The 26,672-nt window shown below is 36.9% G+C and overlaps 1 protein-coding gene across 2 annotated transcripts; it reads right to left on the bottom strand.

Annotated features, from left to right (window-relative positions):
* Positions 1–2,833: 2,833 nt before the first annotated feature.
* Positions 2,834–26,303, bottom strand: THOC1 (THO complex subunit 1). Of its 2 annotated transcripts, XM_026670310.2 has the most exons (21): positions 26,222–26,303; positions 23,807–23,880; positions 23,645–23,705; positions 20,081–20,147; positions 16,815–16,933; positions 15,809–15,857; positions 14,872–14,967; positions 14,511–14,593; positions 14,020–14,093; positions 13,558–13,666; positions 12,893–13,024; positions 11,151–11,251; positions 9,827–9,893; positions 9,600–9,650; positions 8,950–9,020; positions 8,341–8,439; positions 7,788–7,853; positions 6,256–6,339; positions 5,589–5,736; positions 3,899–3,977; positions 2,834–3,231 (listed from the first exon to the last, which is right to left on the bottom strand). In XM_026670310.2, the coding sequence occupies exons 1-21, from the start codon at positions 26,270–26,272 to the stop codon at positions 2,936–2,938; spliced, it is 1,977 nt and encodes a 658-aa protein (XP_026526095.2). In that variant the 5' UTR covers positions 26,273–26,303; the 3' UTR covers positions 2,834–2,935. The 2 variants fall into 2 exon arrangements, with proteins under 2 accessions (XP_026526095.2, XP_026526096.2); XM_026670311.2 differs by lacking the exon at positions 12,893–13,024.
* Positions 26,304–26,672: the final 369 nt, after the last annotated feature.

Here is a 26,672-nt window from a genome sequence, read left to right as displayed (position 1 = left end):
CGGGATCTAATATTAAATAAACCAAGTAAATGCAAATTTTAGTAAGTTTGAAAAGATAATCCTGTTAAAACTTCTGTTTCTGTGCAGCAAATTCAATTAAATAGTTATGTTTTTCTTAAAGCAGATGTAGTCCGTTGAGCTGTTCTAGGTAAAAAGTTTGGAAAACATACACTCTTTTAAGTCCAGAGTTTCAATCTTGCTCTGTTCCTATTGGAAATTTTCACCAATATGTCATCTGATTCATTCAATTTTGTTTCACTGTTGTTTTGCTCAGAGCAAAGAGAGTAAAAGAAATAGAAAGCATTTGCAACTGAGCTGAAACCTCCACAAATAAATCTGTTTATAAGTAATGTTATCAGCATATCCGCTTTAAACACCCCTTTTGGAAACTACAACTGAACACAAGTAAATTAGAAGTTGGGTATGTTAGCTAAACTGCTTCCATCCAGATATATTATAAAGAATGAATCTGCAATTTCCAGCTGTATCTTTAAAGCAATAGTCTTCTCTTTGCAGAACTTCCATAAGCACTTACTTTATAAATTGAACCAATGAAGGAAAGTCACTGAAGAAATAGTCACTAAAGATAGCTACAAACAAAAAGGGCTGTGGCCAGAAACTGAAGATATTGATTTATATGTTAAATCTCAAAAAAAGCAAAGAGGGAAAAAAACTACCCAGTCTAGGAATGCTGATTTTTTTTCTTAAGAGGTGAATCCTAATTCTGGTGACCAGAATAGTTGACACAAAAGGAAAACATTCATGAATGGTTTTTTGATCCTTATCACTCTTGGACTGATATTACCAACAGAGATAATAGGACCTCAAATATTGGAAATAATGCAAGAGAGAAAATAGCTATTGCTTACATATATATGGGCACTAGCACACTTGTGGTACAACCAAATACAACAAGAACTGTAACAAAGTTTGCCTTATTAAGGCAAGTTTCAACTCCTCCCAGCCATATGGCTTGGGATTTCTTATTGACAAATGAAGCAAATCTTTTAAGACAAGGAGTATCAAACTCAAGGCCCATGGGCCGGATATGGTCAGCAGAGCTGCTCTGGAAACAGCCAAGGATCAACCCGCAGTGCTTCTGCCAGCAAAAAAACAGCACGTGGCCCTCCCGAGCTCTGTGTGCTGGCAGAGGGTTGCAGGAAGCCATTCCAGTCAAAAAAACTCAGGAGCCTGTTTTTGCTGGCAGAGCACTCTGGCCACCATAAGTACCCCCCGGCCTGACTGACATCAAGCTGGTCACGCCCACCGTGGCCCCAAGGTCAAACACAACCCTGATGTGGCCCTCAATGAAATTGAGTTTGACACCCCTGTTTTAAGGGGTTCGGGATTTTTATTTGAAAACTAGAAGCCTTGGAAGAACAACAGATGGTGATGAAGGTAATGGCATAAGTACCATTTTAGGCAAGAGGCCTTGGGGGAATTAGATATTTTCACAACATTTTTAAACCCCTTTAGATAAACCACATTACATAATTTGATAGACAGGAATTTCTTACCTGAAGAAATGGAGATTATAAATATTTTTAATGAATGGAACAAAACTAATAGCTTAACTGTCTTGGTTAAGAAGAATTCATTTAACAGTTACTATCTAACTTCACCTTTCTAACCTCAAAAGCCTTGAAAAGGAGAGAACAATTCAGAAATACAAAAGAAGCGGAGAACAAAGGCAAGCCTCGTGATATGGGAAAAGGCAGCCAAAACAGGTTCATGAACAGCAAATGAAAGTGATTAATATGCCCCAAACATCTGAGGGATAGCATACAGTATCATAACGCATTCTTGCTATCAAGATCTAGGACTCAAAACCACAAGCATGTAATTTTTTAAGGCCCAATTATGTCATGCAGCAGTTATCAAAATAACGGTTCTAAAAGATAGAGTAGTACAGGTGCCATCAACAGATAAACATAGTATCTTAAAACCAAAGCACTGAAAGGACTTTTTACAGTGCGTTCTTTTTACTGAATTTCTTTGTGGCAGCATTATCTACTTCAGTAGTTAACCAGAGTAGTGGACACAAGTTATCCTTACAGAAGTGGAACAAATTGATGAATAAGTTTATAAAAGAAGCCACAGAATTCTGTGAATTGAGTAGGACGTAATTGGTCCTCCTTCAGCATCAAGATGCGTACATTAGGGTGAAAAGTTGACTGCTTATTGTTACAGCTCATTTCACATAAACACAAGGCCAAACCAGGATACCTAGAAATATTTTCCTTCAACAAAATGTTTTTTGAACAGATTTATCTGAATACTTGATGTAAATGATAAGGTTCACCATTCCTGAATTTCATGGAGTTCTGTCAAACAGCACAATTTGCCTAATGGGAAGAATATTGGTGTCCTCTCCAATATGCCACTTTTTTTTTTCAAACTACAAAACATTAGGATCAGAATCCCAATGTTCACCAATTTACCAATTTTGCTTTTTCATTTCAAATCAGCATTGTGCCTGATTTTTTTTTTAAAAAAAGCCTGACCCAGAATGATCAAAACCAAGTATTAGTTGCAATTCTGCTAACAATATAATCATTTGGAGCCACTCCATTATAACAGACTATATGAAAATCATACCCCAACTGTAATGTAGTCCTTATTGATTTCCTATATACAAAGCTTGTTAGCAAACAAACAGCAGTTACTTTTGCCAGCTTTTCAGTAAAGAAATCAAGTGCCTGCTTGCATGTAACACCCTGTTATATTAAAATATCTTTTATAGCACACACATGAATATTTTCTACTTTTCCACATCCCAAGGAGTTCAGAGGAATGTTTGTTCAGTACCAATTCTTTGCAGAATTTTAGACAATTATGTTATTAAAAGAATTTATTATTTGTCATCAAACTTCCCTATCAAATATTACATTCAGGAACAATCGCCATTGTTTTAATTTAAAAAGCCATTTTCAAATTAGCTACTGTTTTCACTGTCGTTGGATAAGCTTTCAGAAAGGTCATTCAGCCTAGCTTTGTTCAATGCAGTAATCAAATTTTCCATAGTAGCGTGGATTCCTTCTTGATCTTGCCAGGTAACAAGCAGCTGTTTAGCTCTCATCTTCAGATCTTCACTATCTGATTCAATTTGCCTTATATCAGAGTCTTTCATTTCCAAGTATGGAGCCAGGACTTTCCAATATTCACCAAGTCTGTTAGCAAATAATTCTATTTGTTCTCCTGTTACAAGCTTATCTCGCCGAACATCTGGACCTAAAACAAAATTGAGCAAGATTTAGACAATGCTGTTTAATAACTGGGCAGCAAACTAAGTTGTTCCTGGAAACTGACCGTTTTTCACTGGAAGTTCAAGATAATAGCAAAAGTTCATCTAAGCATGATGTAAATGGAAAAGTTTTATTTACATTCTAATACATCTAAAATGTTTTCTGAAAACATGCTTAAGAAATATCTGACTCTTGAATCTACTGCAGGAAAACAAAGATATTAAAAATTAGTTTATTTTTATCACATTTATGAGCTGTCCAGCTTTCTCAGAGTATTACTTTAATTAATTAATTAACTAATACTGCTAAACTATTTCAAGACTGTACAAAAAAATTATATATCCAATTTTTAGCAAACACATTGTCAGTAATTTGAAAATAAGTTGTCTGTATGAACACTGAATATGTTTTCCCCAAATATATAATGTATGCAGATATTTCAACAAAAGAAAAACAGACAGAAAGGGTAGTAGGGAATTGGCCCTTGGCTTGCTTAGGACTGAATGCATTAATTTACAATTCATTTTAGAAATAACTAACAAAGAAATAAAATTGAACAGTAGACAGAAGTCATTTCTAAAATATATGTTACTGATAAGGGACCATACTGAAAACCAAACCTAATTAACTCAGGTTTCAGAATCCAGCCTTACTTTCATTGTTTTCTTTTAATAAAGCATCATTATCTTCCTCATCTTCATCCTCGCCTGTTTTAATTTCTTCAGAAGGAGGCTATAATGAGAAAATTGTGTATCATTGTTATGTGTTTGGTCAAAAAATTGTTGCAAGGTGGTCTCTTGGTCACATGAAAGAAAGTTTTGTAAACATTTGGAAATTATATACCGTACATTTAGGATTTTTGTTTTCCCAGAAACTAAGGCTCTTAAAGACATTACAAATAAAGAATAACTGAATAAAGAATAAAAAACAACTCCCTTTTCAAGCTAATTTCAACTGCATTCTGAAACTCAGATAAAAATCTTTATCATGCAAAATCACTAGGATGATAGAAATAATATCTCACTGCAATAAATACATTTAAAAATATTCCTAAATACTTACAGGTAATACAAATAAACTTGCTACAACTCATTCAAAATTCCATTATAAAGACTTCCCATTTCCCCCCCTTTTCCCCTTTATACTGGCCAAGTGAATGTCCAAATTCATGAAAGGACAAGAAATATGTGTGTGGGGGGGAACTTTCCGTGAAGTACAATATACAATCTTAAAAGATTATCATTTTCTAAGGAAAAATATAAATAAAACTAGTTATTTGGTACTCTTCTGCAGAGCTCTCTATTCACAAACAAAACTTGACAATTATATGGAAAATGAATGAAACTGTAGGCAAAAAAAAAACCTATCACAGAACATGGTCCTAATATTCTTGTTCTTTCTTTAAGTATCAGATGAATAGTTGATGAAAAGAGGCATCCAGCACTAAATTTTGGTCATTTGGAATTGGATAGATTTGGGGGGATGAAGTAGAGGAGAAAAAGTAAAGGATAAAGGAACTTCCTAAATCAGTGGTCCCCAATCTTTCTAACACCACAGACAATTTTTCCACAAACAGAATGGGGAGGGAATGGTTTCATGCGCAACCTAGATCCCACACATGTGTAGCCGAACTTTTGCTCGCTCACCCACTGCTTGCACAGCCTAATTCCTAATGCCATGGACCAGTACCGGTCTGCTGCCCAGGTGTTGGAGACCCCTGTCCTAAACTATGTCATTTTCCAGAGTACTAAGTCAAATCAAAATGCACAAGGCTTCATGTAGTCTTTCTCTTAATATAAATTTTCCCCATGTTCTTCTAGATAGCTAGTAAAATATATATATATTTCATGTATCAGGTGAATAGCAAAGTTAAGCAATGTTAAGTTGAAACAGATAGCAGAACTTAAATAGAATATGCTTTGTTGACTTTCTTAATCATTACACTACACTATTCTGAATTTATTCATTCTATCATGGATGTTTATATAATTAATTACAGAATGAGAATGGAATATATCCGAATCTGGAAGTTAAGCCACTGTATTCAGTGGAATTTACTTCTGACTGGCTAGAATTACAGCACCAATTCACGTTAGGAAATTAAATATTTCAGTATCAAAAAGAAACGAACTATGTCGGCTCAACTCATTCTAGAAGGTTTCTCAGAACTGTTTTGCTCCTACACAAAAAATAAAGATAGTAGAAAAATTTTTCATAGCTATGAAAATTTATGACATAGTTATTTTTATATATTTATACTTTAATTACTTCAATTACAACAACACATTCATTGCATGCATAGAATCTTCAAAATAATCATATGCATTAGACAACATTACTTACAGGTAATTCTTTAGCTAATTTGATGACCATGTTTTCAAGGTATTCCGGTAAACTTTTAAACTGTTGATTGGTTGGCTGAAAAAAGTGAGGACTTCTTCTAGCTAATAGTCTCAATGCTCTCCAGCCATAGTTAGAATTATTCACAACCCTATGTTACAAAATCAGAATTAGACTGCTAATTTGATAATCAGAAAAAAAGGTATTTCATTACATCAAAATACAAGTAGTCCTCAACTTATTACCACAACTAAGCCCAAAATATCGGTTGTTGAGTGAGACATTTGTGAAATGAACTTTGCCCCAATTTACGACCTTTCCTACATGAATCATAGCAGTTGTTGAGTTGGTAACATGGTAACCTGGTTACTAACTGAATCTGGCTTCCCTATTGACTTTGCTTGCCAAAAGGTCACAAAAGGTGCGACCCTAGGACACCATTATAAATATGACTCAGTTGTCAAGTGTCTGAATTTTAATCACATGATCATGGGGATGCTACAATGATCAATGCTATTATGAATGTGAAAAACACTCATAAGTCCGTTTGTTCAGTGCCGTTGTAACTCTGGTCACTAAATGAACTGTTGTAAGTCAAGGACTACCTGTATGTTTTGAATATACGCCCGAACAAGCAGAATTATGGGAAAAAATGATTTGTGGAACATACTTAAATTCTTTATCAACCATGTTTTCAGGATCTGCCTGTTCTATAGCTTCTTCAAAAAACTCTTCCAATGTTGGCATATATTCTCTAGAAAATAAAGGAAAAGTAAGTGCTTTATTTGGAAGAAAGAAATGTTTATTAAAACTATTACCCCCACTCTAAAATAACAATAAAACTGTTGGTTTTTCTCCTTCAACTTCTTTATGTTTAGAGTGAGAAATCCTTTACCTGAGCAATTCAATAAATTATTGAAGTTATTCCTCTTATTACTATGTAGCCTATCATAAGGCACATACATTCATTTGATATTTTTTTTCATTCAGATTAAATTATCAAGTGATGGCAGAATTAATTACATCAGAGTAAAATTAGTGCAAGTTGGAGAACCAATCCAATTTCCAGGTAGGCCTGTTACTGGACAGAAGCTATGCCCAACATTGTCTTCTCTGCCAGAAGGTCAGAAGGAAAACGTCTCTTTCATGCATTGCCTCTTCCTAGACAGAGAAAGGCAACACATTCAAGAAAATAATGAACGATCACTTCCTGCCTCATTCTACATAGACTTCCTGCCAGTTGCAACTGGAATCTAATCCTTGCTGGTCATGGGCCTTCTTCTACCTTTTCCTAAAGCAGAAAGTTACAGGACAGCTGAAGTGTAATGATAAATGCAGGGATATCAAATGCTGACACTAACAGAAACAATTCAAATTACACAGAAGGAACTCAGGAAGGTTGTATAAATGCCTTGCATAAGGAACTGTGGGTTAAAGATACCCTACCTTGAATCTAGCACGTCATGAAACTTGATATAAAGGTTGCAAACCCCGCTTCCCCCTTATTGATAGACTGTATTATCATTTGTCTATTTGCACATAGGTACCAGCCTACAAACGAGGAAATCATGATTTCTTTAACTCACTTTAGGAGCAGGAAGGAATATTAATTATGTTTACCACCTTGAGTTATTTATTAAGTACAATAAAACCAAGATATAAATAAATATGCTATGTCTACATTAATTTACATAATTTTCCCCAAGCAGCAACCTTTGTTGATATATAAATAACCTAGCCACCATGAAAAATATAGATAGGAATTAATTTATCAATTTGTTTAAAAAAATCGAATCAATAACATATGACTAGGTCTTGACAGAATCCAAAAGATTAAGAGAGAATACCCTTCACATAATATTCAGTGTTTTACCCATGAAAAGGGAGTTAAAATTGTAATTATTCTATCCTGATAATTATCCAAATACTAATCAAGTGCCACACCCAATAAATAAGGGGAGAAAAGCACAAAATAAAAAAATAAACAAAAAGAACGTAAGTGATGTTGAAGGATTTCCCGTTTCCTTCAATTATGGTACAAGGGCATGTATTTTTTTAGCAGGATCCCCAATTTACAAATCAGTGTTGAGACGCTATAACATGATTAGTAAAATCATCTGCCAATCCCAGAGATCTATAGCATTAATGTCCCTAGAATATTAGTTTAGGAAGCACAGTGTTACAAGAACTACAACTACTCACCGACTCTCAGATTTACACGCTTCCATATTATCAGGGCATAAATTCCAGAGGCGAGTTAATTCTTCACTGTAAACCAAAACACAAAGCAAATTACTATTTGTTATATTTTGTGATTCATATAGCAATTATTCCTGAAGACAACTACTCTTCAACAAAGGCATAGGCTGTGTATGTGTTTGTGTGCACAGGTATGAGAGACGGAATAGATTTTATACCACTAACATTAGCATCATCAACAAATAACAATACTGTTATTCAAAACTTTCCATATAATAACTGGCTTAGACTCACAGACAAAATTTTAATTCTATGCTCTCGTGTTTCTAAATTAAGATATAATTTAACAAGAAATTCTAAGATAGGTAAAATAAAAATAAATCTGTGTGAGATTTATTTATCTTTTATTTGCACATTTCTATCTCAATTATCATTAAAAGTAGTCAAAGACAGATACAATTTATTTTAAGCAGTATTTCCAGCCTGGCAATGTCACTTTGCGTCACTTAATTTCCAATACCAAAGTAGAAATAAATTAATGAAGGAGTGAACATACTTTCCCATTAGAATTTTTTTGTTAGGTCCTTTCCCTAAGAAATCTTCAGGCGCTGGTCTCTTTCGCACAAAAGGTCTCACTGGCTTGGAATCACTCTGTCTATAAAACAAGATCTTAGAGTTAAGAACTACCATAAGGGGAAAATGTAGGAATGGCAACACTCTCAGCAACAAGAGAACAGGACTAAACAACCCAGGTTTCTGGCTCCATCTTATGGCCATTTGAGGAACCACACCCAATTACAATTTTTAGCATTCTCTTAAAGAGACAGTATTAAAATGTCTATCCTGGTTTATATATTTTCCAACCCAACTGTTAGGTGACTTACATTCCTAACACTGTGCTTGAGGGAAGCCAGCAGGGACTGCTGGCAAATGGCAGTCAAGAGAGCATGGGCTGCTTAGAACTGGTGGTTAAGTGTGAACAGATTGATAAGGACCCAGATGGTGATCAAGCAACTGCAGGGTCCTGAAACAGCCATAACTGGGGGCACCAGTCATAAATGCCTTTCTTCAGCACTATCATACCTTAGAATAATCATTGAGCGAATGATCATAACTCAAAAACTACCTGCAATGCCGATTAAAAAGAAATGTTTATACACACAACCTTTCTTTCACAAAGCTTGGACAGCCCTCATTTTTCCATGAATTCCAATTTTCTTCTGTGTTTAATATATGCTGTAAAGGCAAAAATAGTATCAGTAAGAAAAAGATCTCTTTTTTTTTAAAGGCAGAAAATGAGAGTTAGCAAAAAAAATGTAGCTTTTCTATCTTGCTGAACAGTGGAAGTGCTCCACTGAATGTACAATAAATGTTTAAATTATTAAATATATATATTTTTTAAAATTCAGAATTAAAAAAGAAGCCAAGTGGGAGAACTGAGTTCAAAAATCTCAAAAGCATAAATTTATTTAAAATGGTTACTGTGTAGGAGACCTGGTGCCAAAGAGACCAGCTTTACTTTAGAGGAGCCCAATTGCAATTGATGGTACTTATCTAAAGTTTGAAAGCCAGTTTGGTGTGGCAGCTTCAGGCTAGAAACTGGAAGCCATGAGTTCTAATCCCACTTTAAGCACAAAACCATCTGGGTGACACTGGACTAGACTTTCTCTCAGTCCTAGGAAGGAGGCAATGGCAAATCACTTCTGAAAAACCATGCCAAGAAAACTGCAGGGACTTGTCTAGGCAGACTTGAGAATTGAACACAACTGAGCAGAGGCGGAAATAAACCTAAAGTCTAATTTAATTGAAATTTACCTCTACCATTTTGGAGAATCTCTTTCCATCAGGTGGGTTTTCTGATAGAAGCTGTAATTAGAAAAGCCACAAAAATCAAAAGTTGCAGCAGAGCAGCTAAAAATGTGGTGCTCAGCAATAAAAGCTGGAATATAATATGAAATGTGTTCAAAATAAAATTTATGAAAAATTTATTCCTAAAAGCCCCACTGTAAAATTAGATGCACAAGATGATTAATTAATCTCACCTGGTAAACTTGTTTTGTGGTAGCTTCAATCCACAGGGACTGTTCATCAGTCAGAATAAAGTTTGAACTAGAAAATAAGGCACATATGAGTCAAAACATGCGCAGTGCATTTGATCCAGATTTTTCTTAAGCAGCAGCAAATGCATCCGTTGAGCAGAGTTCCATACAAATACTCTCACGATGGAATTAGCAAGAAATGTCACTAATTTTTCTATTGCATCACAGCCAGCCAACACTCTCAGTCAGGGCTGTCAAACTCATGGCCCATGGGCCATGCCCAGTTTAGCAAAGGGGGGAATAAGTCATGTGACACCACAAGTTTGACCGCCCCCAAGTAGCTTTAAGAAGTGTGAGGGAGGGAGGAATCAATGAAATTGGCTGCCTTCCTGCTATTGATACAGGACTGAAGTTTTATCTGTGGGAGCCATTTACTAAGTTTGCTGAGAATTATTTATATTTTTCTCTAAAAAATGATTATATACCACTAGCTTCTGTTTCTCTCTGAAAGACAAAATATATGATGCTTGATGCAACCAAAACTAAGAAAATACTAACTTCGCTGGCTTTAATGGAAATGCTTAATCAAATATTTAATTTTAGGCTGAAGATGTATGCTCTTTTTCAGATTCTCCCAGTTCTTAAAAGCAAAATAAATAATCCTGACTTTAAAATGCCATTCTGTATGAGGCTTGTTCACTCCAATCTTTTCCTTACACCAGAACTTTTATTGCAGTAATTTATCTGCTAGACTCCTAGGGCTGGAAGGGACTTTGTAGGTCTTCTATTGCGATCCCCTGCTCAAGGCAGGATACCAGGATAACTGGGACTGTGGCAGAAATGGAGAACTGAAGGGAAGGTTAGATTTTATTTTTACAACCAGATATCTCTCATTTGCATTCAGTTACACTTTTAATTTACTACACTAATTTACATCTTATTTTTGGGTCCACACCAAGAACATCAATGACCTGAATATGTGAGATCACATTCAGAGTATAGAACAATAAGCAGACAGCCCAGGAATCAAATGTATACGGATTTCTATAAAAGCAGTGCAAATATGTATTTCAAAAACATAGTAAGAAGTATAAGTCTAAAAAATTAAAAATACAGTAATTACAGTTCAATAAGCAGCATAATCAAAGCCCATTTTCTGTATTATATTTCAACTTCTTTCTATTTAGAACTTTGAACAGATCATGGATACTTTCCAATATACAGCATTTAGAAGCAGATTCATACAAGCAGACAATGATAGCAGTGAATTGGATCACATATATTAAAGAAGTAAAAAAAAAGTATTTAAAAGACTTTCCTAGCTTACCTTTTAAACTTCACCTGTCCCTTTAAATACTGAAATAATATTAAATACTGCAATAGGATATGACGACGAAAATTGCTGTCACTCAACTGTAAATCCATTAACTATTAAAGACAGAGAGACAAATAAACACATATTCTGTAGTTTTCTGTTTTTAAAATACAAAAGTAAGTAAAATGAAATTAATGGGGCATGTACAATTAAAATGGTTGAAACCACACAAGATGTTTGCTGCAGTGTATGGTTTTTGGAATCAATACTAGGTATATACATAAAATATTGAATTTAAGTATGAGACTTAGATTTTTCTAAGTCTTTCCCATCTTGATTCTAAAAAAATAATCAAATGTGAAAGTCTCTTTAACTGATTCTGAAAGACCAGATTTGTATTTATGTTCAGCTCACTTTGTTAATCTTATTTGTAAAAAAAAAAAAGTTACAATGTTATTTCTGGGAAATGAAATAGCCTTAGCTAAGTACACATTGCTGAATAGTTGGGTGGAGCAAGCATAACTCTAGAGACACACCTGGCCATCACATTTATCAAAAATCTTAATCCCAGTCACGTACTAATCTAGTCAGAAGTGGATTTTGTAGTTAATAGATCAAGTACTTTTTGAATAAAAATCTTTTTTTTTATGCTTTACCCAAATGACAACTTCCTTCCCTGATGGCTACCGCTTTGCAGTATTAAATCTAATCAAAATACAGGGGTTCCTTTCTTATCAATCACTTCTTCACCAACAGTTCACACCTACAATGGTACTTATGATCACTCCTCATATCTGTGGCTGTTGCAGCATCCCTTCATTCATGTGATTGCGAACCACGTACTCAGCGACCAGCTTGCAATTGCAACATCCCACAGTCTCCTGATTGCCATTTTTTCAGCTGCCAGCTTTCCTGCCAGCTTCCCACAAGCAAAGTCAATGGGAAACCTGTAGGTTGCTAATGACGACCCCGCAATGTTGCACTTAAAATGTTTTGGGGTTAGCTTAATGATGGCAAATATTAAGTACTGGACTGTTGTTTCTAAGCGGCACAGTCACATGACATTGTGCTTGACGATCACATTGTTAAGCAACAGAAATTCCTGCCCCATGACTGTTAAATGAAGATTACCTGTACTTTCCTTCAGCATTTTTATTTCTTCATTGCTAGTTTAGAAATAATAAGTTCTACAACACCAAATGTCTATGGAGATTCTCAGTCATCCAGGTCATGGTTATCCCAAAGGTCCTTTTTTCAAGAAGAAACTGGACTTTCTGGTTTTTCTTTTGAAGACGTTTCGCTTCTCATCCAAGAAGCTTCTTCAGCTCTGACTGGATGGTGGGAATTGGAAGGAAAATTGAAGAAATCCTTCCATTTCCCACCATCCAGACAGAGCTGAAGAAGCTGGCTGGATGAGAAGCAAAACTTCTTCAAAGAAAAACCAGAAAGTCCAGTTGCCTCTTGAAAAAAGCACCTTTGGGTTCTACAACATCAGTAATTTCTCTTTCGCCCAAGTAGAAAAGCCCAGAATTCCAAATGTCTGCTCTTTTCCTTCAGCATTTCTGAGAAACCCAGAGAGACTACTAGCCAAGAGAAATAACAAACCCTGATAGGTGCAGGGAGTTCAGCGACAAGACAATCAGATAATAACCCATCATTATTTCCTTGCCAACTGAAGTATTAATACAGTGGTAAGGATGAAGACAAAATTCCTCTTGCAATAAAATCTACTTTTAGGGACAGGAAAAATATACCTTTTCACTTGTAAGAAATTTTGCAAAATAAACATGCTCTCCTCCAGTTTTCAGCTCTTCTAATTTTTTTCTTGATGCCTGAGTGTCATCCAACTTGTAGCTCTCAAAGACAGTTAATACTTCTTCTGAGTACTTTTAAAATAGATCACATAAAATGCAACAATCAAATTACAGCCTCAGAACAGAAGTGAGATTTGATGAGATGCAAACGATGCTGGTCTACTCTCTTTTTATTTCCATTACCTACTGTCGAAGAATGCATTTTATATACATGTACATTAACAAATGATTTCCAGTAAAAGATGGCTAGAAAAGAAGGATAGTCATTACAGATAAAATCCCCTCAAATAAATTGTAATTTGCACTGTGTTGTCTACAACTCTTAATTAATGTTCCTTCAAAGCATTCTAAAATGTTTATTCATAGGCATTGTATTAAGGCATGAAAGTGCTGGGTCAAAGATTCTGGGTCAATTCCTTTCTAATAGCCCAACTCACATCAAATGGTTGTTGTGGGGAAAATAGGGGGAGGAGTACTGGGTATGTTCAACCTTTTGAGTTATAAAAAAGTGGGTTAAAATAACAATAATTATTTTGCTTGGAATTCCAGAAGTAATATGCATTTATATACCCACAAATGGAAATGAAATATAATAAGCACAATACCTTAAGAAATGTTTTCCATGAGACCTTTTCATAGCACTGCACAGGATTTCTGAAGTAATCTTGAAGTGACCAAAATTTTCTGTACAGATTATAATCTATTGGAATGGAACTGACAAACCAATATTTACAATATAGTCATTCATAAATATATCTAGCTATTATTGAAAATAAATTTGGTACATTTATTATTGAAATACATATATACATACATTTGTTGTCCTACTGATATTACATAAACAAAGAAATGAGAACTTGTGCAATGGATAAACATCTTTGGATCTCAATAAACATAGCCATGACCCAATAATTTTCCCTATTTAATAAGATTTTAAACTAGACCCTCATAAAAATGGTAATGTACAGTAAAAGTTAAAGGCAATCTTTTTAACAGATATAATTCCAATAGATTTCATACATTTTCTTTTATTTCATAACTGAGAATTTAAATTTATCTCTCCTTACCAACTTGTAGGAGCTTCATCATCTCCCATTTCACCTTCTTCTACTTCCATTCCTTCTTCTCTCTCCTCTGCATGCTAAAGTCACATAATTAATTTAATATTAATTTCCATTCCATCTACATGAGTAGAAAATTGTTCTACTCATTCAAAAGAAGAATAATCAGTAATCTGCTGAAAGACTTCAGTGGTCGCTCAAACAGAACAGACCATGAGTATTTTTAAAACGAACACTGAAATTGATTTCATAAATTGGGATGTTCTTTTTTCACTTCTGCATCTCCACCAAAATTTGTTCCTTAAACAACTGACATAATTCATGATTTTGGTGCAATATAAATTAAATAATAGATACTTTATGTCTAAAATCACTTCATGCTCCTTCTCTTGAGATAATTACAGCCTGCTTATCTACATTTCTACATTTACATATCTACATTTTCCAAGTTTTCCATATTGTGCGGATAACAAAAAATAATAATAATAAAACATAACCTTCTGTCCAAGAGTGCTGTCTTGCTCACTGGTATTAAAAACTGTGATATTTTCCAAATTAAATTGACTTTGCAAGTTAAGCCCTGTAGGGGGGAAAATCTGATCAGGCAAAATAATCTGAAGTGATATTTGCAAATATCATAGCTTTCTGTGCACTTTATAAATAATTATACAATATTTCAATTTTAAAAAATGCAGACAATGGTACTTAAGAAAATTTGGAGAAAAACATCCTCAATATGGCAAATTAAAGACATAAAATGATATTGTAAAATTAGGACCAAATTGGGTTTAAAATATATGTGATGGATTAATTTGTTCATTGTATTGCTTGCTGTTCATGCTTAAAAAAGAAACTTACCTGACTTTTCTGAAAGAGGAAATAACCTGGCCAAGAAGAGCTGAATTCTTCCACAAAACACTGTATTTTGTGATTTTGACAGTCTTCTTAAAAGATCTTAATATCAAAGAAAAATGTATTTAAGTTTCCAACGTTTTAAAAATGTTACAGGAATAGACTCTGGTATCAAAAGACAGCAGTAAACACTTTCCACAAATACAACCATGCATTCTCTTTAATCTCCTGTCTTTTATTTATTTTCCATATGGGAAGAATTGAACTATCTGGAGCAACTTTTGAGAAAATATTCTAAAGATCATAGTGTTACTAAGTTGCATATATACACAGTTCTATATCCTTTTCAGATAAATATATTGTTCAAATAAAAATGCAGATATGTCAAGCAAAAAGTGCTAAATAAACTAATACAGACAGTCCTCAACTTACGACAATTGAGCCCAAAATTTATGTTGCTAAGTGATAAATTTGTTAAGTGGGTTTTGTCCCATTTTATGATCTTTCTTGCCACATTTGTTAAGTGAATCACTGCAGTTGTTAAGTTAATAACACAGTCATTAAGTGAGTCTGGCTTCCTCATTGACTTTGCTTGTCAGAAGGTTGCAAAAGCGGATCACATAACTCTGGGAATACTGCAACCGTCATAAATATGAGTCAGTTGCCAAGCATCTGAATTTTGATCACATGACCATGGAGATACTGCAATGGTTGTAAGTGTGAAAAATGGTCATAAATCACTTTTTCAGTTACACTGTAATTTTGAATGGTCACTAAACGAACTCTTATAAGTTGAGGACTACCTGTAATGTTTCATTACAAAATTATATTCTTAGATCTTGATCAACAATAGTAGGACATGAGTACAGTTTTAACAAGCAGCATTGAAAATTACACCGAAGGCTGTATTTTCATTGGCAATGCTAGGAAAAAGGCTACTCACCGTTGCACATTCTCAGTAAATAATTCTTTCCCGCAGAGTAAAATGTGTTCTAAAAATAACATATAATTCAACATGATATCATTAGTTGATATTTAAAAAACAGGATGTACTTAATTACATTAGAAAGATAATCAGAGTAGGATTATGAATAGTCTCTCATGCATGCTATAAAACATATATATTTCAAGCTTCAGAAAACAGAATTTAAAAGGACATGTTCTGTTGATTCATCCTCCCCAGAAATGCAAAGGCAAATTATTTTCTTGTAAGGGATATTCTTCATCCTGAATAAGGTATTTACATTTTGCAAATAGGAATAACTAAGCTGAAGACAAGAGCGTTTTGTAAGACTTATATCTAATTCACACACCCAGAAATTTTATTTTGGGGAAGGTAGTCCTTTGATAGCTTTGAAAAATCCTTTGTGATTTTAAATACTAAATTGAATACATTATACTAAGCTAAAAAGGCTGATAAAGTACCACAGTGAGTTACATGTTTTAATTCATGAACCAAAAAAATATTGTTATATTTTTAACCACAGTTTTGAGAGACCATCATAGTCCACATACCACTATCTAAGAATTTATCTAAGTTATTTGCTAGTAAAATATACAATACTAATCAAAGTCACTCTAAACAACCATGGGTTAAACATCCAAAAAATGTTGGATTAAGAATGCTGTTGAAGCTGTGCAGCCAGTGCAGTCACAAGTAATTTTAGGCCAGTGGACTTAATAAAGCTTATCAAAGTTCACAACTTTTATCTATTTTTTTCTCAGAATCCCACCCAGTCCTCAAAAATGCTTGGTTCTTAAGTATTTGCACTTCTTTCCTACAATTGATAAATGACACAATTACATACTTAATCATTTAATACAGTGATCAATTTGTATTATTCCAAACAGCATATCTGTTTGTTTTACATAATTCTTGCATGCTAACCAAATTATTTACCTATTACAAAAATGAACTTTTAAAACTTAACCAATTCCATGATACTTACCGATTTCCATGTGGTAACGTTTTTTTCCACAAAGGTGAAAATTTTATCACACTGATCCAAAGGAAGGCAATCCAAAACATCTCCCAAGAGCACAAAAGGAGTTGATGCAGTACAAATACCTTAATGGAAGAGAATCTGTTTATGTGTCTGCTAAAATGATTTCTTTTTATAAAAAGTAAGAACGGGCATTTTTTCAAGATTCTTGCTAGTTACCAATAATAATACAGACTTTGATTTTCATTGTTTATTATAAACTGCCTTTAAAAATATTGTACAAGTAGTCCTTGATTTACAATTATTCATTCACCACTCATTCAAAATTACAGAGTTTGAAAAAATGGACTTTATGACCCATTCTCAAAATTATGGCTACCAAAGAATCCCTGTGGCCATGTGATCAAAATTGCTCATATGCTTTTCTGTGGTACGGAAAAGGCACAGCACATAAGTATTTCCAGAGACACCATCTAAGACAGGCACTATTAACAATATGTCAGCTGCTCTTCACAGCTACCGGTTCTATAGAACCGGCTGAACTGGTGGCATCCCACCCCGGTACCCATCAAAATGGTATCTATTTATCTACTTGCAGCTGCACGCTTTTGAACTATTAGGTCAGCAGGAGCTGGAATGAATGACGGTAGCTCACTCCCCCATGCAGCAGTCTTCAGGTCTCAAATGGTGTCAGGCTAGCATCATTGCACAAAGTTTTCAGATTGCTTAAGGCCTCAGGCCTCTTACTTCAGACCCAGACCCAGCGCTGCCATTGATGAGGGCAGGACTGCCCAAACGGCATAGATTGGGTAACTGGGAAATAGGCAGGTGACTTACTTCAGTTGTTAAGTGCTGCTGGGTGGGTGGTGCAGTTGTGGCTTCGCATATTACAGAACCCTATAGCACAATTTGCATGCAGCATGTGCCAGGCCTTCCAGGGCCTCCCCTACTCCCCTGTAACACCCTATAGGCCTTATTTGAGACTCCCTTTGTTTAACAACCCATGATTCTTGGTTAATGATGACAGCTAGGAATGCCAGTATTGTGGTCACTAAATGGTGTGTTCCTGTGGTATCTTACTTTATCACCACACTGCTTAATGATTGAAATTCCATTCACAACTGTGGTTGTAAGTCATCCTTAAAAGTCATTCTTACAGCTAAGTAAAGCTGTAGTAAAACTAATGAACACTGCTTTGATTGTAGCTGCAGGTCAATAGTTTTAGTCATACACTTTAGCTTTCTACTTTAAGACAAATTAAAAACTTAATTTAATTCTGCTTAAAATCTGCAGAATTAGAGAAAATACTTTAAAAAATGTTAAAATAGCCTAAAGTGCATGGCTAATGCTACTAACTGTAGTTGCAATCCGAGCAGTGTTCATTAGACTATAAGTTTATTTAATGGAAGCAATTAACCTGTAATCCTAGGTTCAACAAATTCATTCAAACTCAGGTGTTAATTTATACTCTGGAATATTAAATGCCAATGTAGAAATATATAGATTTTAAATAAAAAATATAAACATCCTCGGTGGCGCAGTGATTAGAGTACTCTACTGCAGGCCACTTCTGCTGACCATTGGCTGCCTGCAATTTGGCAGTTCAAATCCCACCAGGCTCAAGGTTGACTCAGCCTTCTATTCTTCCGAGGTGGGTAAAATGAGGACCCAGATTGTTGGGGGCAATATGCTGACTCTGTAAACTGCTTAGAGAGGGCTGTAAAACACTATAAAGTGGTATATAAGTCTAAGTGCTATTGCTATTGCTAAATATTCCACTATGCTAGCAGTGGCTACCTCAACTTGCACATTTGTTACCATTCACTGTGATTGGAAATATGGGACTAAACTATGCTTCCTAACAATCTAGGCCAGTGGTTCCCAAACTTTTTCAGTCCACTGCCCCCTTGGTGCTACAAATTCATCCCCGGTGCCCCCCACTCAGGGGTGGGATTCAAATTTCTGTGGGCATGGCCTAATTTGAGGGTGTGGCTTGCTGGTCATGTGACTGGGTGGGTGTGGCTTGCTGGTCATGTGACTGGCTGGCGTGGCTTGCTGGCTTGGCATTTCTTGGTGGTAAAATGACTGGATAGGTGTGGTTTGGTGGTCATGTGACTGGGTGGGCATGGCCAGGTGACTGGCAAACCAAATACAAGTGGTCCTCACTTAATGGCCGGTTGTTTAGCAAGTGTTCTAATTTATGACTGGCCTCCCCAGAGCTACTTGACCTCTTTCTGGAGTTTTGACAGCCATGCACACATATACACACACACTCCCTTCTAACCCTTCTGGAGCAGGGTCATTGGACTAGAATCGGCAAAGCATCTCTGATTAGATTCTAGTAGTGAATAGAATCTAATCAGAAATGCTTTGCTGATTCTTGTTGATTTGTTTTATTTGTATTTCTTTATTTTATGTTGCTGAATTGCATTGACGTGTGTGTCCCTTCTTGTGCACAGCCCAGAAGCCTTTGCGATTCTTTGTAGCAAAAATTACCGACCTGTGGATTTGCTCTACTTTTCAAATGTGCCGCCACTGCCGCGTTCTAGGTGCCGGTCCCACAGGTCCACCCCATTGAGCCCGTTGCACCGGATGGACCTGCCCAAGCAAGTCCGAGCAGAGCGGTGCACCAAGTCAATGGGGTGAGCCTAAGGAAAGAGAGAGAGAGAAAAGAAAGAGAGAGAGAAAGAGAGAAGGAAGAAAAGAAAGAGAAAAGGGAAAGAAAGAAAAAGGGACAAAAAGAAAAAGAAATAAAAAAGGAGGGAGGGAGGAGAAAGATAATGAGATATCTATTCTAGTCCAATCACCTGCTCCAGTAGGTTTAGAAGGGAGTGTGTGTGTGTGTGTGTGTGTGTGTGTGTGTGTATGTGTATTCTCCTTGTAATTTACAAGTACATTTTGATTTTGCAGATTGGCATTGGACAAAAGATGGTAGTACTACTTCCAAGTGGACTGAATTAGTAAAGAAACTGAATTAGTAAAGATATTTTGCATAATAGCAATAGCACTTAGACTTATATACCGCTTTAAAGTGCTTTACAGCCCCCTCAAAGCAGTTTATAGAGTCAACATATTGCCCCCAACAATTTGGATCCTCATTTTACCACTTCGGAAGGATGGAAGGCTGAGTCAACCTTGGTGGGATAATGCAATATTTATATAAGCTATGTGTTAAGTAATATAAATAATATGAACAAGTTTTTTTTTTAATTAATACAGAGTCTAGTCATGACATTTTATTTCAAAGCACTTACAAAGGAAAACAGACTCACCTTCTATTACCCCATTAATAACAAGCGAAATGATAGCCAGGACATTTTCACAAGAAGTTTTATTTATCTAAAAAAAAAAAATAGCCATCAAGAGTGGAATCATATAATACTTGGAACAGACTACAGTGCATTATCTTAATGGACTGCATTGGAAAGTTATCTATTTCCCCTGTGGTCCTCACAAATTCTTGGAAAAACATATATTAGAAAAAAAGTGTTTTATTTCCAATACTGAAGATAGTGAGAAATCTCAGGCTCATGTTGAGGTATAGACTAGATTTTGATAACATCTCATATAATATTTCACTCTTAATGATAATAATGATAATACTAATGGTATTAATGATAAGAACTAAACCGTTTAAATACTTATCTTGCTCATCACATACTGATAGTCCATGTTTAGCAACAATTGGGGCCAGAAACTCAGTTGCTAAGTGAAAAATCATATGATTGCAACTATGTTTATGATTTTACCTCAACTTTCCTTTGCTTTACATGACATGTACAGATTTGCCGCGTATAAGACGACTTTTTGCCCTGAAAACATGCCTCCAAGTGGGGGTCGTCTTATACGCCGGGAGGACTCGACTCCCACTTCGAGCTTGAGTTGCAGCCGGGAGGAGGCTGGGGGAGCGGTGTGTGTGTGTGTGTGTGTGTGTGTGGCGGGTGTCACCGCCACGCGCTGCGCAACCTTTCCCCTCTTCCTTCCTTAGCGGTGTGGGGGAGAGGATTCAAGATCCTCACGTGCGGCGACTTTTCTTTTCTTTTTTCTTTTTGCACGCAGGTTTTGCATGCGGGCGGCTGTAGGTTAAGGATGGGGAGCCCCAGGTGGGTTATCAGGTTTACGGTGCTTCCAACATGTGCGAACGGTGGGAGAGCGGAGAAGAGAGCGAGCGAGCGCCCGCTGTGTGAAATCCTGCCGTCAAAGCAACACTGGGGAGGCAGGGTATAAATTACCAGGTTAATGTAGCAATGGTGATTAATGCCCAGAACATTGTTTGCGGGTATTGGTGTGTGTGTGTGTGTGTGTGTGTGGTGGTGGTGAGGAGAGGTTGTCCTTTGAATGCGGAAAAGTAGGTGTGACCTTGTGTAGGAAAATAAAGAGATCCTTTTTAGCGTGTTTGGCTTCTTTGCCTCCCCTCGTTCGTTTTGACGTGGAGATAATGGCCTTCGGGCGGGAGGGGAAGAAAACGGTAGTTGGGTCATTTCAAATTTCACTTACTCTCCTGCCTCACTTCAATATGTCTGAGGGACTCCAGATACTGGAAGACTTTTTGAATGAAAGTGTTACCTCCATTTTTTTTTTAAAGAGGGCCACTTGGGGAAAAAAAAAGATTCTAAGGAATTCCTTGTTTCTTGATTAAAGAGAAGGCATTGAATATACTGTTCCTTGGCAGCCTTTTCAGTGTCCGGGTTTTTTGGTGTGTGTGTGAGAGAGAGAGAGAGATCAGCTGTATTGAGAAGAGAACGTTTCCTGTGTTCTCATTTTATTTACAACATATTTTACGCTTAATGGTAAGCAATGAAAAATATTTTAAAACTAATTTCTAAACTCCATAGCTATTTGCATATTCTTGGTTCAAAATTGGATTAGCTCATTTCAAAATTGTCCAAAGCAGAAAAGTGCGTCAAAAAAAAAAAAGTGCAAAAGTGGAAGGTGTGTGGAAGAGGGGTAGTCTTATACGGCGAGTATATAACAAACTCTATATTTTGAGTGGAAATGTTGGGGGTCGCCTTATACGCCCAGTCGTCTTATACGCCGGCAAATACGGTAACCTCAAATGGTGGAGTAAGTTTCCAGAACTCCATTCAAGAGGAAGCTGGGTAAATTCTTACTGCCCCTTTCCCTCACTCCACTCCTCCTTTGAGATGCTCACTCCAGATCTGAGACAATTGTAAGATGGGAAACAATGTTTGTATTTTGCATTTACATTCATTGGAGAGGAAGGATTATAAGAGAGTAACCAGACATATAATAGAAAATACACATTGAAAGGAATGTTATGTGTTAGCTGTTTACCTAGCACATTGGCATTTAGGAGGCAAAAAAAGAGGAAAGTGTGAAATTGATTAAGGTTTTATCAATTACAAGTAGCAGCTGCCAGCCAGCTAATCAGTCACAGAACTGAGTTTGTTAACTGTCCCTTAGGGAAGTGTTAGGGAAAAGAAGAGATTGCTTGTTTAGGCATTCTCTCTACTCTATGAGGGGAGAAAAGAAAAAAATAATAGGTCAGGCACAAGGCGACACATAGTGACTGTAATGGCAAACATGACTGAGACACAGATACTGAGAAGGTCATAAATGCAGGCATTGATCACAAATTTACTTTTTCATCACAATCATAACTTCAAATTGTTGCTGAGGCAATCACTATGAAAGATCTACTTGTGCAGCATCCTTGATTCCAATGCTAATTTCATGCAAGGTAAATAACATGTATGAACAGTGTTTCTTTGGGCCATATAATCTGTGATGACCTGGGTCATGACACAAAGGCAACACAGTCAAATAAGCAATAAGAGTCCCTTTAGTATCTCTAACTTTTCCCCCAATGTCCGGGTTACCTTCGTCTGGAGAAAAACTCTCCCAGGAACAGCCTTTAACTGTGGAAAATTCAGCCCAAAACAAGGTACATACAAACTGTAACTAAAAATCCAAACAAACCAAGCTGAAGTAATTAGCTTGACAGGGCAGAAGGAATTTCAGATTTAGGAAGACGCCAGGAACACAGATAAGCCACGACGATACAAGATAAATTCATGTGTGCTCCCAATACCTTGCAGTGCTCAGCTTCCTTGTTTATACACTGTGTTCCCAGCTGCAGCTAATGAAGGGAATCAGGGCCCTTTCCTCCCCCGTAAGCCAAGCAACTCATGTTGCTCCCTTCTCTGTTCCTCCCTGCGTGCCCTAGGATGAAGAGGGGGTGGGCCTGGATCTTCCTCTGAATTCCCTCTCCCTTGCTCTACCTCTCCCCTGCTCCCCAGCTGGACTTTGCCCTTCCCCAGTTTCTTCCACAGCCAACAGAGCCACACTTCCACTCCCTGTCAGCTGTTCAGCTTCCCCCTCCGAGTCAGATTCTGACAGCAGCATGACATAATCTGTGAAACTAAATATTCTGAAGCCAGGACACCTCTATATATAAAGGTATCATTTAGAGATGTTCTCACCTTGACTAAAGAAATGGAAAAGTCACAACTGAAGCAATGTTAAGCTGCTTTATTGGTTTGACACAATATAGTCTAATAGAATTTAAGCCTTACTAATATAAACGCATGAAACTTATTGATTCAGAAACAAAATGCATTGTTCCTCCTCTGCACACTGCTCAACTTCCTCATGGTCATGCTGTTTCAAAGTTGATTCAAAAGCGGCAGAAGTAACCTCTTGAACTAGGCATAATTTGAAGTGTTCTGGCCATTCAACCTTGTTTTGAGATCAGACCACAGTCACACTTCTGAAAGTTTACTTCCAGAAACTGAAAAATTATATACAGTTTAGAATGACATCACTCAAGATATTCAATTAACTTTCACATACACAGTTAATCAAAAACTACTCACAATTTCTTCTTCCAGAGCAACTCGGAAAGCTTGATCCAGTGTTAACTTTTTTTCATTTTCACTAGAAATATATAAAAATATTAGATTGCTTTGCTAAAACTTTCAATTTCAATAAAATACTACATTTTTTTTGTTATGATAGCAAATCAAATTGAAATTTACCTTCCAGGTATCTGGCTGAATGCATTCAATAAAGGCTTAATGGTTTTGTTTTTGAGTGCATCTCGAGTAGAGTTCTAAGAGAAAAATGAGAAATAACTTATTTGCTTATCAGATATTAAAACAATGTGTGTTTTAGAAAATCTACATCAAACTTATATTTTAAAATGTAATTTAAGATGACATAAAGATTGCACACCTCAAATTATGGAAAGTGCTTCATTTTTCTATTATTCAGCATATGTCTAAACACACGCTAGATACTATTTTCTGTTTGGTTCTGTAGATAATCCTCAAACCATTTAGGACAGGGGTCGCCAACCTTTTGGACCTCAGGGACCACCAAACTCATAATTTTAGATCCCAGGGACCACTAACTGGTTCTGTGGGCGTGGCCTAATTTTTGGGTGTGGCTTGGTGGTCATGTGACTGGCTGGGCATGGCTTGTATGTAAATATTATAAATATTTATATATTGATTTTTTTATAAAAAAGAGCAACTTTTACCCAAAATCAGGCAAAGCAGGCAGGCAGATTGAGTTACTCACAGAATCACAGATTCATTCAGAAATCTATCTATCTACCATTGGCTAGCTCAGTCTGTCCCATAAAATTTGCTTGCAAGCAAACTCACAAAATTAACTCACAACATACCATGTATGTAAATATTGATTTTTTTTATATAAAAAAGCAACTTTTATCCAAAATCAGGCAAAGCAGGCAGACTGAGTTGCTCACAGAATCATTCAGTGATCTATCTATCTGCCATCAGCTAGCTCAGTCTCTCAAATTTGCTTGCCGTGAGTCTGCACTGAATTTGCTCGCAAGCAAACCTTCAGTCCTAAGGGAGGTTGGGCTGTGCTTAGCTAGAAAGCAAGAAATCCAACCATTTCCTGCTTCCTAGATAATCTAAATCTCCTGGCACAGCAGAACAGATGATGGTCAGAAAAAGGAAAAATAGCAACTTAGCAGACAAGTTTGCTGGATAAGGAGTGAGTGGGCAGGGCAGGTTCCCGCGGGCCATGTGGGCTGAGCAGCCTTGTGTTTCTGTGCAGCCTGGATTAATTGCTTTGGGGGGGTGCTCTTGGGGTGAGATTTCTCTGTGGCCCACCAAAATTTTGACGCGGCCCACCGGTTGGCGACCGCTGGTTTAGGACATAAACTGAATTATAGCCAACAAAAATGATGTTGGACTGCACTCCTGCTGTGCATGGACAAGTCAGGAGCCTTCATTTATTATTTTATTATTTTCAAAACACCAGAGTTTTAGAACCTCTGTGATGCTGTAAAATAATAAGTGAACGTTCTCAGCATGTCTAAGCAGAACAGCAATGCAATTTGTTATCAGTCCAGTGTGCATACAATAATGGCTTGTATATCAAAAGCTGAACATTTATCAGAACTTTTGCCCACGGCGGGGCTCTCTTTTTATGGCCTCTGTGTTGCAACTGAGTACTGCACAAGGTGAGGTAGCCAAGACCAAGCTGTTTTTACCTAGTCTTACCTTCCCCAACTTCCAAGAGTAATTCTCTCAATTACTTCTTGGGGATGTCATACTGGGCTGGTGTTGAACCTACATGTCTATTCTAAGCACCACTTCCAATACTGGAAGAGCACCTTGTGATGGGAGGCATAGCTTAGTGAGGCTAAACAGGAATAAAATGCACCCCTTCTCAAATTGGCAATCAATCTCTGGGGATCCCTATTCACCATTTTAATTTTCTGAAGTAAGGTAATTACAGATAGGTGTCAACCTACAGCTCAACTTCTGCAAAACATCTAAACTGATCAAATATAAATGTGCTACACTGACGTAATTTACATATAATATAAATTATAAAGACATGGGTCTCTGGTGTCTCTCAGCACGCTTGTTTTCATGCAGACGTTTCATTGCCCTAACTAGGTAACACATCAGTGCCTAAAGATGTAAACACAGTAATTATACACATCTTGAGTTTGACAGTAGCCCACTCACAAAAGCATCAAAATCTTATTATGACCCCCAAAATAGCACCAATAATTTCCATGCTATACCAAGACAATACCGCCACGTAATGGGTTACTAAGGGGGGGGAAAATCAACAATAACTTTGCAACGTTGCTCATTAATAGAAGTCTGACCGAATGGCACTAGTTCAGTTCATAAACTCCAGGGTGCACGACTGGTCATCGAGGATGATAAAAACGGCAGCACCAAGCACCTAAAAGAGTGCAGAGACGGTCCGCCAAAGAGAGAGAAAAGATCTCCATTCTAAACGCTGAAAGAGGATGAGAAATGCAACCGACGCCAGTCTGAACTCGACAGAGAAACACGCAAAGGACGCGAGAAACGGGCCTGGGCCCCATCCTTACTCGCGCTCCATCTGAAATCCAGTCGGGAGGTCTCTCACTCCACCGACTTCAGTCTCCCACTTACCATGAAACGCAACCGCGCCTCCGGCAAGCTGAAAAGCGTCGGCGGCGACATACTTGCTCCTGACAGACTCCACCGCTGACGCATTCCATTGACGTCATCCCACGGCGCTGGAAGAGGATTCTATTAGGCGCGCGAGCGCCCCTTGTGGCCGACATTGTCCCCGCCGTACGCTGGGGGGTCTTCTGTAGCGGAAGCGCTCGGTGTTTTAGCGCTAGCGTGCCGGCTAGGGAATTCTGGGACTTGGAGTCCAGGCATCTTCAAGTTGCCAAAGTTAAGAATCTCTGCTTTAACAGGTTGCCTTTTCTGTCCAGCCGGTCGGCCTATTTCTGGACGGAGGGAGTTATTCGTAGAAGTCAGTTAAATATATATTTATTAGTTTTATCTAAATCGAGGGTGTTAGTTGATAAAAAGATTAGGTAAAGGTTTATTGCGGTTTCTGAAAATGTGTGGC

Source organism: Notechis scutatus, chromosome 3 (assembly GCF_049901735.1).
Source record: "Notechis scutatus isolate UNSWTSFEM ecotype Mainland chromosome 3, rNotScu1.2, whole genome shotgun sequence".
Taxonomy (NCBI): domain Eukaryota; kingdom Metazoa; phylum Chordata; class Lepidosauria; order Squamata; family Elapidae; genus Notechis; species Notechis scutatus.
This window is presented reverse-complemented; position numbering and strand designations above follow the sequence as displayed.

What these genes read in the sequence shown, in the direction of transcription:
- THOC1 (XM_026670310.2), bottom strand. Translation starts at nt 26,272, where the DNA reads ATGTCGCCGCCGACGCTTTTCAGCTTGCCGGAGGCGCGGTTGCGTTTC. An exon ending in AAAAAAATTCTAATGGGAAA is followed by an intron (nt 7,854 to 8,340) that starts GTATGTTCACTC and finishes TTTGGTTTACAG; the next exon opens with TGAAGAATTAACTCGCCTCT. An exon ending in ATGGTTGATAAAGAATTTAA is followed by an intron (nt 5,737 to 6,255) that starts GTATGTTCCACA and finishes TTTGTAACATAG; the next exon opens with GGTTGTGAATAATTCTAACT.